Genomic DNA, 12,875 nt, shown 5'->3' with positions numbered 1-12,875 from the left:
TGGCTCCCAGTCAGGAATCCTGTCTGCCGCAGCCTGGGCCCAGGGAGGCCAGGCTGAATGCCCTCAGCACACCTCTACCTGCTTGGAGACAGCACTCTTGGGGTGAGCGAGGGGGCCCATACCTGTCTCCAGTTTCACAGGATTCACCTTGGTGAGGTCATCCAGCTGGGGCAGCAGGGCCTCCCTGCCCAGGAAATCCTGCAGGTCTTCTCTGAGGAGCTCCTCACCTTGGGCATTAGAGCCTGGACTGCGGCCACTAACCTGGGAGGGAATCATATGAGGGCCATGAAAACTGGGACTTGGACTGGCTGGCAGATACATAAGAGAACGGGCTTCTATAATATTATCCTGGTCTGGCTGGGTTTGCATTTCAGTGCTGTCATTTACTAGTCCTGAAAGCCTGTGGAAGTCACTTAACTTCTCTGAGCTGCAAGTGCTTTGTTCATAAATAAAGGAAATTAAACCCAACAAACAGGGCTATTGGGAAGATAAATACGAGAGGGTATACAAAGCACATAGCCAGTGCCTAGCACTCAGTATGTATTCGATAAATACTATCCCTTCTCCTCTGCCAGAAGCTCCAGCTTCTTTGAAAAAGACCATTTAGCCTGTGATGAAAAAGGGCTGCACCTTCCCAGAGGTAGCCCTCCTGCCTTCCTCACCGTCTCCCAGAGCTGAAATTTAGCCTGGCAAGTTCCCTCTGCCCTGGGTCTATTTGCAAGGAAGCCTGGCTCAGAGGACTGGCTGAGGTCAAGGCACCAACAGGTCCCTTGTCCCTCATCCATCCTTGATGCCAAAACTTTCCACATTTCCTCTCCCCACTTTCCTCCCATGGCACTATGTCTCCTCCTGTTTCCTTGGGGGTAGGAGGGAAGATGCGGTAGGGAGAAGACAGGAACTTGACAAAATCTGTTTTTTTTAATCCCCCCCCTCCCTTGCGGCTTTTTTTTTGCATGCTGTCTGCTCTCTGTGTCCATTCGCTGCGCGCTCTTCTGCATTTTTGCTCATCTCCCTTTTTGTTGCATCACCTTGCTGAGCTGGCTCTCCGTGGCGCCCAGGCCAGCAGCTCTCTGCAGCATGCGGGTGAGCCTGCCTTTACAAGGAGGGCCTGAGACACAAACCCAGGGCCTCCCATATGGTAGACGGGAGCCCAACTGATTGAGCCACAGTCGCTTCCCCAAATCTGCTTTTAGAAGAGGTCTATTTTTGACAGGAGTATGGGTTTCCTATAAGACTGGTGAGCCCTAAAAGTTCAAACCCCTCAGAGCAACAAGCCAAGATGGCAAGTTTCATCCAAGAGGCCCAGTAATGAGTTTCTTTTAAGAGACGCTGCCTGTTCTCTAAATTGGGGCCACTACATTGCATGAGACAGCCTCTTGATCTCCAGGATAAGTGCTGAGGTCAGAGCATAACTGGATCTGTCCTCCAGGAAAAACAAGCAAAAAACACTTGCAGAGAATTATGATATTATACCACAATTATAAACAGCTCTAATCCAACCAGAGAGGCAGTAAAAAATAATCGTTAAGAGCCTGAACTCGAACACTAGATGGATTGGGTTTGAATCCTGATTCTACCATTATTTAGCTGTATACTCAGTTATCTAATTTTCTTTGTGCTTCAATTTTCCTCATCTATAAAATGGGAATGTTCTAATACCTACCTCATAAGCAAAAAGTGTTTAGAAAGGTGTTTGGTGTATGCTCAAAAAACGTTAGCTATGATTCTTTTAAAAGTGGCTCTTCCTTAGGGAGCAGAGGTAGTTCAGTGGTTGAGCACCTGCTTCCTATGCTCGAGGCCCTGGGTTCAGTCCCCGGTACCTCCTAAAAAAAAAAAAAAGAACAGATAAAAGTGGTTCTTCCAATGAGGCAGTAATATATCAAGGCCCTTAAAAACGTGCATGCCTCTTGAGCTTGCAATCCTACTTCTGGGAAATGGTCCTAAGATTATAGGAATGTTGGGGGTGAGGGCGTATATGGGGACCTCATATTTTTTGAATGTAACATGAAAAAATTAAGATTAAAAAAAGATTTAAAATTTAAAAAAAAAAAAAATTTTTTTTTAAAACCTAAAAAAAAAAGATTATAGGAATATTCACTGTATGTAGAGCTATTAATAATTGTAAAAATTTGATAACAACCTAAACATTCAATAGGGGACTGCTTAAACCATACATCGATACAATGGAATATAGCAGGTTACAAAAAAATATGTCTTTAAAATAATTTAGGAAAAAAATCCTAGGCTTACCTTTAAAATGTTGGTTAACTCTGTGTGGTGTGACTACGAATAAATTTAATGTTCTTTTTGCTTATCTGTATTTTCCAAATTTCTTATAATGAATGAGACCTTGAATAAGTCACTTAACCTCTCTTAACTTTATCTCCAAAATGGAGATATAACAGCACTGCATATATAATACTTTATCTTTCTCATGGGGCTGTTGCAAAGCTCAATCAAAATTACACGTGTAAAACTCTTTTTGCGCACACACACACAAACTCTTTGCACAGTGCCTACGACAAGAGTTCAACAGAATAGCTGCTAATATGGTTATGGTGAACATTACTGCTTTATTTTTAATTTTTAAAAAAGTTAAAAATAATAAAAAAGTCCAGAGTGGACAACTGTCCTGCCTGGTTCCCTCCAGACCTCAAGCCTGTTTTATGAGTCAAATAGCTGGAAGGTCAAGCAGCAGTGTTTACCATAGCTCCTTCGAATCTGGCTGGTCCCACACTTGGTTATCCTGCTGTGTCTCAGGCATTTACCTACTTAGGACTACACAGTGAGGTCCCTGAAGGTGGGAGCAGTTTAAACATCTGTCATAGCCCAGTGCCTAGCAACTCTTAATAAAGTAAAAATTCTGCAAGTATCTATTGGCATTCTCTCTGGGCCAGGAGTTGCATATGCAGGATGACATGGCTATGAGATGGAGCTCCATAGCAAAGGGTAACTTGGGGATCCTGCAGGGCTTGAATAAAGGTAGGTTTCATGTCCCAATAGCAACCCCCCTGGCACCAAGTACCCCATTATCCATTCGCCAGAATCCATCTATATTTCCATACAGGTCATCATCTCCTTTTGCACAGCCTGACCTCTTTGCCTTGACTGCTTCTCTTTGCTCCATTTGGCTAACTCCTCATACTTTAAGGCCCAGCTTCAAGGAACACCTCTTTTGGAAGTCCCAGGCTTCCACTATGCCTCCACAGTTTAGGTTGGCAGGGACATCTCTCAGGGCTCCCTCTCTGGTCCAGGTCTGTAAGGTCACAAAAGCACTCCAAGGATTCCTGTACCATCCCACTTTACCCATCCCAGAGAAAAGAGCTAACTCCAACAGGAGATTTAAATTAAATATCAGGAAGAGCTGCTTGACCATGATGGGTGAAAAGGCACTGGGGTGACTATCTGAGGACAGAAAAGAAGACAGACCTGTAAGCTGTCTTTCCCTTCCTTCTGCATCCAGGTAAGGGCAGTAGAGCCCTCATTTAGGCAACTGAAAGAAGGGAAGGTGAACCAGGTGCTTGAGGGTTGGGGTTATCTAAGACTGAGGTTTTACCTGGTGAAGCATCTTTCTTCAGTGTGGTCAGTCAGGATTCTGGGTTGCAGGCACGAGGAATGCTCTCCACCTGATCATGGGGACTTGAGTTGGGGCATGGGCCCAGCAAAGGGCTCAGTCCTAGACGAATTTGAAATGAGTCACCTCAGAGCCTGTGGCATGAGAAAGAAGCCAAGTACACAGGTAAGGGCTTCTCCAAGGTGACTCACTTTTGCTCCTCCCACCAAGCAGGAGGAACTGAACTGGGAACAGTGGCAGGTCTGGGCAGAAAGGGAGAGTCTGTCCTATTCCTTGCCAATTAGGGAACAGGGGAGACTTTTATGAGAGCCTCCAGAGGCTCTCCAGGCTCCCTCTGCAGCATCAGGACAAATTTTACTACAGGGCTTTGGGGTGGAGCTGCATGTCTTCTGGGTCAGTGTGCCGTGGAGGATAAAGAAGCCATTTGGGGGCAGTGGATGTAGCTCAAGTGGTTGAGAGCCTGCTTCTCATTCATGAGCTCCCAGGTTCAGTGCCCAGTACCTTCAAAAAAAAAAAAAAAAGAAAAGAAAAGAAAAAAGAAGCCATTCAGGATAGGCAAGCCTCCTGCCCTATTCTATTTTATTTGATTTATTCTGTTTTAGCATAGCCAGTAGTTGACAAGTGGGGGAGGCTTAACTCTTTTTTTTTTTTTAACAGAAGAAAAACTGTAGCTGTATTCAATATACATAACTAAACTCTTGATGCTCAGGGCTGTCATGTGGAAGGGAAATCACAACTTAGCTGTTTATGGGGTGTGTATCCTTGGGTAAGCCATATTATTTCCCTGACATACATTGGTTTCTGACCTTGAAAATGGGGATAGTAAAATCTACCTCACAAAAAGAGGTTCTGATGGTTAATGAGGTCATGGTTTAGAAATACTGCACAGGGAAGCGGACTTGGCCCAGTGGTTAGGGCGTCCGTCTACCACATGGGAGGTCCCGGGTTCAAACCCCAGGCCTCCTTGACCCATGTGGAGCTGGCCCATGCACAGTGCTGATGCGTGCAAGGAGTGCCGTGCCACAAAGTGGAGCCCCACACGTAGGGGAGCCCCACGCACAAGGAGTGCACCCCATAAGGAGAGTTGCCCAGCGCGAAAGAAAGTGCAGCCTGCCTAAAAATGGCGCCACCCACATGGAGAGCCTACACAACAAGATGCAACCAAAAGAAACACAGATTCCCGTGCTGCTGACAACAGAAGTGGACAAAGAAGACGCAGCAAATAGACAGAACAGACAACCGGGGTGGGAAGGGGAGAGAAATAAATAAATAAATCTTTGGGAAAAAAAAGAAGTACTGCACAAAGTACAAAATTATACATTCACTCAGTGGGTGTAATATTACTATTAAGGATTGATCATCCATTTGGGAGCCAATCAGGTGGAACAGTCTAGTATCACCTTCAAGATGGTGAGGATTTCAGGGGAAGAGAATCCATTTGAGAGTGAGGGGTGTTACAAGGCTGGGCCTTGGCCAGGCTCCATAAGTGACCCTGCGATTTGGAGTTTCCCAAGCCTCAGCACCTCCCTTGGCAGGGAGAGATGAAGTCTGTAATGGATTACCGCTGGAAGAGACTTGGTGCTCTGAATATATCTAGCCTTTGTAAGAACGCAGGGATGGGGACTTCTACGGACACTGGGAAAAAGACAATTCAGCCAGAGAAAGGCATCAGGACTGTGTTGGACACATTCATCCTGGACACTCACTGCACCCTGAGGGACATCCATGCGGAGGACCCCAAAGACTCACGGAGAACAATGCAGCCTCAATTGGGAGCTCATCTTAAGAGAGAGAAAATGGGACCAAACAGGTTATGGCCCTTAGACTCCAAAGCCCACAACTTTCTTGGGGAGATCACAAGAGCTAAGCCCTATTATGGTCCCTACTCTGGTTCCTTATCAGCAAAATGGAGTAATAACACCCAGACCTCACAGTCCTGCGTTAAAGATCACATGGGAGCACACCTGCGAAAGAGCTTTGCAAATGTTGGTTATTACAATCAGCAGCTTCAGCTGCAAGCTGGAGTCATCAGCTTAGAGGAGTTTTCTCCAGTTCTCTCTGCTTCTGCTTCCCTTCGGCTTCACGGTTACCAGCCAAGAATTTCTGGAAAGGGTGTGACCATTGTTGGCAGGAGAGAAACGGTAATGAGACACCAAGTCAAGGCAAGCGGCAGCCTGATCACCAGCTCCAACTTCTCCCCAGCCTCAGTTTCTTTCCCATCATGGAGAAGGGCAGCGGGAGGGCAGATGGGAAGAGGAGCTGGGAAAGGATCCTGGGAGCTCAGCTGGCTCCGCCCTCCGATTCCCGGCGGGAACCGGGGACCCACCGTCTGGGCAAGGTGCCCGCCTTGCCCAGGACTGGGATGCCGTCCGGAAGCACCTAGCACGGGGAGAGTACGTCCTTCCCAGAAGGTGGACGTGACCCCAAGTCAAGGGCGCAACACTCCTGACGTCTCCCGCGGCCAGCCGCCCCTCCAGGGTCCCTGGGTGGGGCAGGGAGAGAAAAAGGCGCCGGGACTAGGCCTGCCAGCCCGAATCCTCCCCCCAACCCCGGCCGCTCCCTGCCCGCAAGGTGGAAAGGTGGAGGGCACAGGGTCAAAAAGGGAAGGGCAAGCAGCGCTTTAGAAAGGGCAGGAGGAGGAGAGCCCTTCGTCAGTGCTCCAGGACAAACCTGCTCCTTCGGGGTCTCGTAGGGCTTCCGATAGGTCTGGGGGTGACACTCCCCGGTCCCACGGCCAGAGCCGGCGAGCGTGCAGTCCCCACCCGGCCCTACCGGAAAGGCGGGCGGTAGGATGAGGCGGTAGGAGGAGAGGACAGAGGAGTGGGCGGGAACGCGAGCAAGACCCGGAGGAATGAAAACCAAGACCGCCGCATTACACCCTGCCGGCTGCTGCTCCGGCCAGCCCCGGGCCGCCGGCTCCACCCCTGGGGCGGGGCGCGTACACGCGGAGCCGGGCGCACGTGGCCCGCGGCGGACGCCCTGGTCCGGAGTTGGAAGCTCCGTCAGGGGCAGGACTTGAGGAGCCGATGGTAAAACGGGAGCGAAGCTTGGGCCTTCTGCGCTCCGCAGGCGGCAGCACGGGAAGGAGGGCCCCCCGAATCTCCAGGCCCTCACAGTCATAGGACACCGTGGCCGAACCTTGCGCCCCCCCTCCGACCCCATGGCCCTCACACCGCCTGGGGGCTGGATGCACAGTTGTGAGGCTACGCGCTTTTCCGGGCCGGGGCCTTCCTGACAGAGCTTCTCTGACGGGCCGTCCCACGGCCAAGGACACGAGGTGTTCTGCGCTGGACCGGCCCTTATAAGAGGGCAGGGGCTGGGAGCCGGCGATGCCTGGGAAAGGGCGCCATCCTCGGAGGCCGCTAGGAATCTGCCGGCGCGGAAGAGCAGGCTGCCGCCGCTCCCGCCGGAAGCGCCGCTTGGGAGCGGAAGCGGGTTGCTCCCGCGCTGTGCGGCTGGTGAGGTTGGAGCCGGGCGACCGGATCCTTGGAGATGACTCTCTGCCGGTCCAGTGGGTTCCTGTACCGCCAACAACGTGTAAGGTCTAAGGACTTTGTGCGGCGGTGGCGAATGTCTCTCAAGAGGACTCCAGGCCAGGCCGTTCCAGTTGGTTTGTTACCGTGAGGTATTGTCGCTGGGCCCAGCCGAATTATAATGCATTCGTTTATTCAGTATGGGTCTTGTTTGACCAACAAATGTTCTTCCTGTGTGCCACGCTTCAGACATTGATATGTGGCAGAGAAGTGTTTTATATCCCTTTTATAAAAAGGAACACTAGAATGTGCTAATGTAGCCGGATTCCTCTAGGTTCTTGGCTGTGTTACATAAAAGAATTTAAGAACATGTCGATTTAGTTAGGCCAGTAGTTTAATAAGGAAAAGGGAGAAGAGAATAGAAACAGGAGAAAATAACAGATTATGGGTTCCTAGGTGTAGTTGTGGGCTGCTCCAGGTGAGAGATTTTGCTTATGCCTTTACTTTTTAAACCATTAATTATTCCTCCCCTTGCTAATTTCAGGGAGGGGGTCCTAGCTCTTTGCTGTTTTGATTACCCTTTAGCGAGGCGGGGGTGGGGGGGTGGGGAGGTGGGGCGGGGAAGGGTCATTGATTAGGCCCTTTGAGAGTATCTGGGGCTTTTCCTTGACCCTGGAGTAAATTCCATTCCTCAAGAGGCTTCTCCAAAGCCTTTTGGTGAGGTTTTTCCCTTGGGGTTTCCATGTGGGGTACCATGGCCATGTTTTTCTGTCCGGTTTTAGATTCGTCTTCCCATTATTTAAACTAGCCTGCCTCAACTTTCCCCTCAGAGGGTTTACACTTTTATTGTTAAGGTGGTGCTGAAGGCCAATGGTTATTCTTTTGTAATTACTTCCTGCTGGATAGGGACAATAGGCCCTACCTGACAAGGTGTGGGAACCCTCTTGCTAATCTCACTGTTGGGGCAAGATAAATCTGGCACTGTGGGTGGAGCTGGATGAAATCCCTGCATGGTTAACGAGGTGTTGATTCTGGAAGAAATAAACCTAATTAGAATTTTGAAGATACATGGTTTTACTAAAAGGATAAAGATGATGGTGATTTACAGGTCCAAAAATCAGCTAGCCATGACATTATTGGACCACTAGAGTGATCAGGTGCCTCCAAAGGCTGCCTCCTGAAGTTGGTGCCACCCTCCCCTTATGATTACCATCCATATTATCTTCCTACACTTTAATGTGTAAATAGAGCTGTTTGTAAAAATATGGCTATGAAGTAAGAAACCAGAGGCTCAGATTACTTGAGCCACTCATGTTTTGTACCAGAGGTGCTAAAAAGAAGCCAAGGCCCCCTGACACCCTTTTGAATTTGATGTAAAGGATTAGGTATATTCAATTTTCATTAAATAAGCCTCATGACATATACTATGCTCTGTAATAGAAATTCCTATCTGGCTGTGATGCCATTCTCAGGATTTATATCCTAAATTCACTTTCTTTGTGAGTCTGCCTTATACTGAGAATAACTAAAGCCTTTTTGGTTGTGTTCAAGATGAGCTTTTAACCAGTAATTTCATAACTCACTACTTTTGACATTCCTATCCTAATGCATCAGTGTTGTACTTCCCCTCTGATTCTGGGAAGAAGCCTAAGTCATAGATTCTGCCACAGACTTGAAATCACTAGGGCCTAAGGTTCTGCAAGAAGATAAATATGCCAGTTTCACAGATGTATTCCTTTGCTCTTTTGTTTTCAAGGGGAGAAAAAGAAAATGTCTCAAAAGCAGATGAAGGAAGCTTTTGTCAGTAACCTCAATGGAACCAGCGTGCTGGAAATCACCCAAGGCTTGTGCTTGCCTGCATTCTGTATCTTGTGCAGAGGACTTCTGATCGTTTTCTCACAACACGTCTGTTATTACTCTTCACATACCAGGAGAACTCAATTCTTCATTGATTTTGCTTTCCTGATAGTTCCCATGGTGGCCACTTTAACCATTTTATCTTCATCTCTCCTACTTGAGCAGCTCACCATAATTATCTTTGGAGCAGCTTTGTTTTATCAGATATACCGCAGGAGGACTTGCTATGCCAGAGTGCCTGTCCAGAAAAGCCTTGAAAATTTCTTGAAAATCAGTCTAGAATCAGAACACATTCCAGCCATCTCTTGTTTCCGTGTAATTAACAATGCATTTTCTGCTATTGCCATTTTGGCTGTGGACTTCCCACTTTTTCCCAGACGATTGGCCAAAACGGAGCTCTACGGGACAGGAGCAATGGATTTTGGAGTAGGCGGCTTTGTTTTTGGGACCGCAATGGTTTGTCCAGAGGTTAGAAGAAAACCCAATATGAAGGGGTCCAGATTTTATTACTTTACAAAGTCATTGTATTCTGTTTGGCCATTAGTCTTCCTAGGAATAGGACGACTAGTCATTATAAAGTCCATAGACTATCAGGAACATTTAACTGAGTATGGAGTTCACTGGAACTTCTTCTTTACCTTAATAGTTGTGAAACTGATAACATCATTGCTTTTGACCTTTTTCCCTCCAAATAAATCTTGGATTGTCGCCATTGGCATTATTGTATTATACCAGCTAGCCCTTGACTTTATGCACCTGAAGAAGCTAATTTTGTATGGCACTGATGGCAGTGGCACAAGAGTTGGTTTGTTAAATGCAAACCGAGAAGGAATTATCTCTACTTTGGGGTATGTGGCAATATACATGGCTGGTGTGCAGACAGGGTCATATGTGATTAAAAACAGGTTACAAATCAAAGACTGGATAAAAGTAACATTTTGTCTTCTACTGGCAGCTATTGGCCTCTTTATAACTCTTCATGTAGCTCAGACAAATGTAGAAGCAGTATCTCGAAGAATGGCCAATTTAGCATTTTGTGTTTGGATAGTTGCTTCTTGCCTGATCCTTCTTAGTAGTTTATTACTGGGTGATATAATTTTGGGTTTTGCTAAATTTCTAATGAAAGGGGCTCTAGTACCAGGTTCTTGGAAACTTACCCAGCCACCTGTGACAAATAAAAAGCATTCTGAATATCTAGTCCCTGAAGTTGAAAGAAAGGAACCCAGTCTTTGTTTAATCACAGCTATGAACAGAAACCAGTTGTTATTTTTCTTGTTGTCAAATATAACAACAGGCTTGATCAACCTGATGATGGATACATTAAATAGCAGTACCTTGTGGAGCTTATTTGTGCTCTATCTCTATATGTTTACCAATTGTTTAATTATATATGTGCTGCATTTGCAAGATAAGACTATAAAATTTTGGTGATAAATATAGGTTCTGTATTTGAAAAATGTTTTATGGGGAAGAATATTAAAAGTGAAGAAATTGCTTTTGGCAACTTGGTGTTAACTATATTTTCTTACAGAGTCTCAACCCTTCAACCTTTGTAACATTTGTAGTAATACGATATTTTAATGGGTTTCAACACTATAAAATAGACCAATAGAGAAGAAACTAGTAATTTGTTAGAATATTTATTAAATTTCAGTAATTCAGAGAAACTTTACAGTTGTGACACTGTTAGATTGAAGGTGGGAGGAGGTTTTTAAATTTTCATTTTTCTCTCCTTATACCACTCTTTTTATTAGTATGTATTTTATAATAAAGTTTATATTAAAATGTTTAGTGCAAATTCTGGAATTGTTGACGGTTCTTTACTGTTGTTTTTTTTTTATTGATTTTGTAAAAATATTACATTAAAAAAACAATATGAGGTCCCATTCAACCCCACCATCCCCACCCCACCACTCCCCCCCCCCCCCCCCCAGCAACACTCACTCCCATCATCATGATACATCCATTGCATTTGGTAAGTACATCTCTGGGCATCTCTGCACCTCATGGTCAATGGTCCACATCATGGCCCATACTCTCCCACATTCCATCCTGTGGGCCCTGGGAGGATTTACAATGTCCGGTGATTGCCTTGCAGCACCATCCTTTACTGCTGTTTTAATCTTGAAAGCTGAAGTGTTTAAAATCAAATACTTTTATACTATAAAGTCAAAACAGTTAAGGGCTCTAAAGAATAGATTGAGGTGTGTAAGTAGTTTACATACCTAATAGTTATAACACAATTGAAGTTTTGCTTTGAACCTAATTCACTTCATGCTGGGGATACAATGATGAGCAAAACACAAGATTCCATAAATCTTGGTGTTTGTAATCTAGTGGGAAAGACAAACATTAATCAACTACTATAAACTCTGATAATTCATTAAGAAAAAGTAAGTTGTCAATCTGAGAACTGATCTAGTAGAAGGACGTCAAAGAAGTTTTCCTCACAGATTAGATTTTTTTGGCTAGAACCAATGGGTGGGATAAGGAGTTAAGCAGTAGGGGTAGGGGAAGGGAGGATTGCCAAGGGAGTGGGTAAACAGCATTCTAGACAGGATGAATCTCTCAACAAAGGTTCTGAGCTGGAAAGGAACCTAGCACAAATTTTTCATAGTATTTAGAGTTACAAACAACAGTTGAGGGAGTGCTGAGTTCCTAGCCGGGGGAACTCTGTTACATTCCCCAATGGGACAGCAACAATCACCCAAGTGCAAGGGCAAAGACCAATGAAGAAGGATGCTCCAATGATGAGCCCTTGATACTGACGCCTATGCTTATGAGCCTGTGTGCTTGAAATTTAAAGTAGCCCTAGTGCTGCAGGGTGCCTAAGAGTTACCTCCTGAGAACCTCCATGTTGCTCATATGTGGCCACTCTCTAAGCCAAACTCAGCATGTAAATGCATTACCTTCCCCCCAGCGCGGGACATGACTCCTGGGGATGAGCCTCCCTGGTGCCTGGCGGTCATCAGATGTGCTTATGCACGTCTCAGCAGGACGCCAGAGACAGCCAAAGTAGATACACTCCCAGATACTGGTGCTCCTGAGGGCTACAGACACACAGGTTTTACAGTCATGGCAGATGGCTCTGGAGTTCAGTTCCTTGTCAGTGGCCCTACTTTGGAATTTGTGCTCTTGAGTGTGATGGAGTGGGACTCAGATGTGACCTCTCTACATATGCCTTTTCTTTCACTTATACTGAACCTGTGGTTGGTGCGTATACTTGGGAGACTTGAATCTCTGGACTGCCCATGTGCCAGCTGGGCCCTGAGCCTCCGCAGAGTTGCAGCACCTAGTCTCCAGTTTGTTTGATTTACCCAGGTCAGCTAATGGAGGTGAAGATGGTCAACCACCACACCAGGGAACCGAAAGTGCCTACAACTGCAAGCAGGAGAATCACATCCATCAACCATGTGGGATCTAAGCCCTCTCTCGATTTAGAGGTGGAGTGGACATCACCATCCCAGGGTCCATAGGATGGAGGAATGAAATAAGGATTAGAATGAATTTACTGGTATTATACTATAGAACTATTGTGACTCCAGCAATGGAAGAAATTGTCATTGATGTGGAGATAGTGGCCATGGTAGTTGCTGAGGGCAGGGAGAGGGAAGAAGAGATGTGATGTGGGTGCAGTTTTCAGGACTTGAGTTGTCCTAAATGATATTGCAGGAACAGATGCTGGACATCATATATCCTGCCATAACCCACTGAGTGAACTGGGGGAGTGTAAACTACAATGTAAACTATAATTCATGCAGTGCAGCAGTGCTCTAAAATGTATTCACCAAATGCAATGAATGTGCCACAATGATGAAAGAAGTGGTTGATGTGGGAGGAGTGGGGTGGGGTGTAGATATATGGGAACCTCATATATACACATGTTTTTTATTTCTCTCCCCATCCCTCCCCCAGTTGTCTGTTCTCTGTGTCCATTTGCTGTGTGTTCTTCTTTGTCCACTTCTGCTGTT

General features: G+C 46.2%; 2 protein-coding genes across 5 annotated transcripts in view; one reads left to right on the top strand and one right to left on the bottom strand.

Moving 5' to 3' along the window:
• MYO19 (myosin XIX) overlaps positions 1-6,938 on the bottom strand; it is a 50,471-nt gene extending 43,533 nt beyond the window's left edge. Inside the window, exons 1-5 of one of the 4 annotated variants that reach the window (XR_011646844.1) lie at positions 6,245-6,938; positions 5,539-5,677; positions 3,766-4,075; positions 3,557-3,676; positions 123-261 (exon numbers count right to left, since the gene is read on the bottom strand). Coding sequence is in view for 3 of the 4 variants with exons in the window: in XM_012526572.4 (XP_012382026.1) it covers positions 123-261; positions 3,557-3,568 (151 nt within the window). In the remaining variant the exon portion in view is untranslated. Of the gene's footprint in view, positions 1-122; positions 262-3,556; positions 3,709-3,765; positions 4,076-5,538; positions 5,678-6,244 lie in introns of those variants that run through there. The other 3 variants (XM_012526572.4, XM_012526574.4, XM_023589819.3) reach the window with 3 other exon arrangements.
• A 138-nt stretch (positions 6,939-7,076) lies between these two features.
• On the top strand, positions 7,077-10,705 carry PIGW (phosphatidylinositol glycan anchor biosynthesis class W). Its single transcript, XM_004462038.5, has 2 exons — positions 7,077-7,199; positions 8,804-10,705. The coding sequence occupies exon 2, from the start codon at positions 8,818-8,820 to the stop codon at positions 10,333-10,335; it is 1,518 nt and encodes a 505-aa protein (XP_004462095.1). The 5' UTR covers positions 7,077-7,199; positions 8,804-8,817; the 3' UTR covers positions 10,336-10,705.
• The last annotated feature ends 2,170 nt before the right edge of the window (positions 10,706-12,875 follow it).

This window comes from Dasypus novemcinctus, chromosome 21 (genome assembly GCF_030445035.2).
Source record: "Dasypus novemcinctus isolate mDasNov1 chromosome 21, mDasNov1.1.hap2, whole genome shotgun sequence".
Classification (NCBI taxonomy): domain Eukaryota; kingdom Metazoa; phylum Chordata; class Mammalia; order Cingulata; family Dasypodidae; genus Dasypus; species Dasypus novemcinctus.
This window is presented reverse-complemented; position numbering and strand designations above follow the sequence as displayed.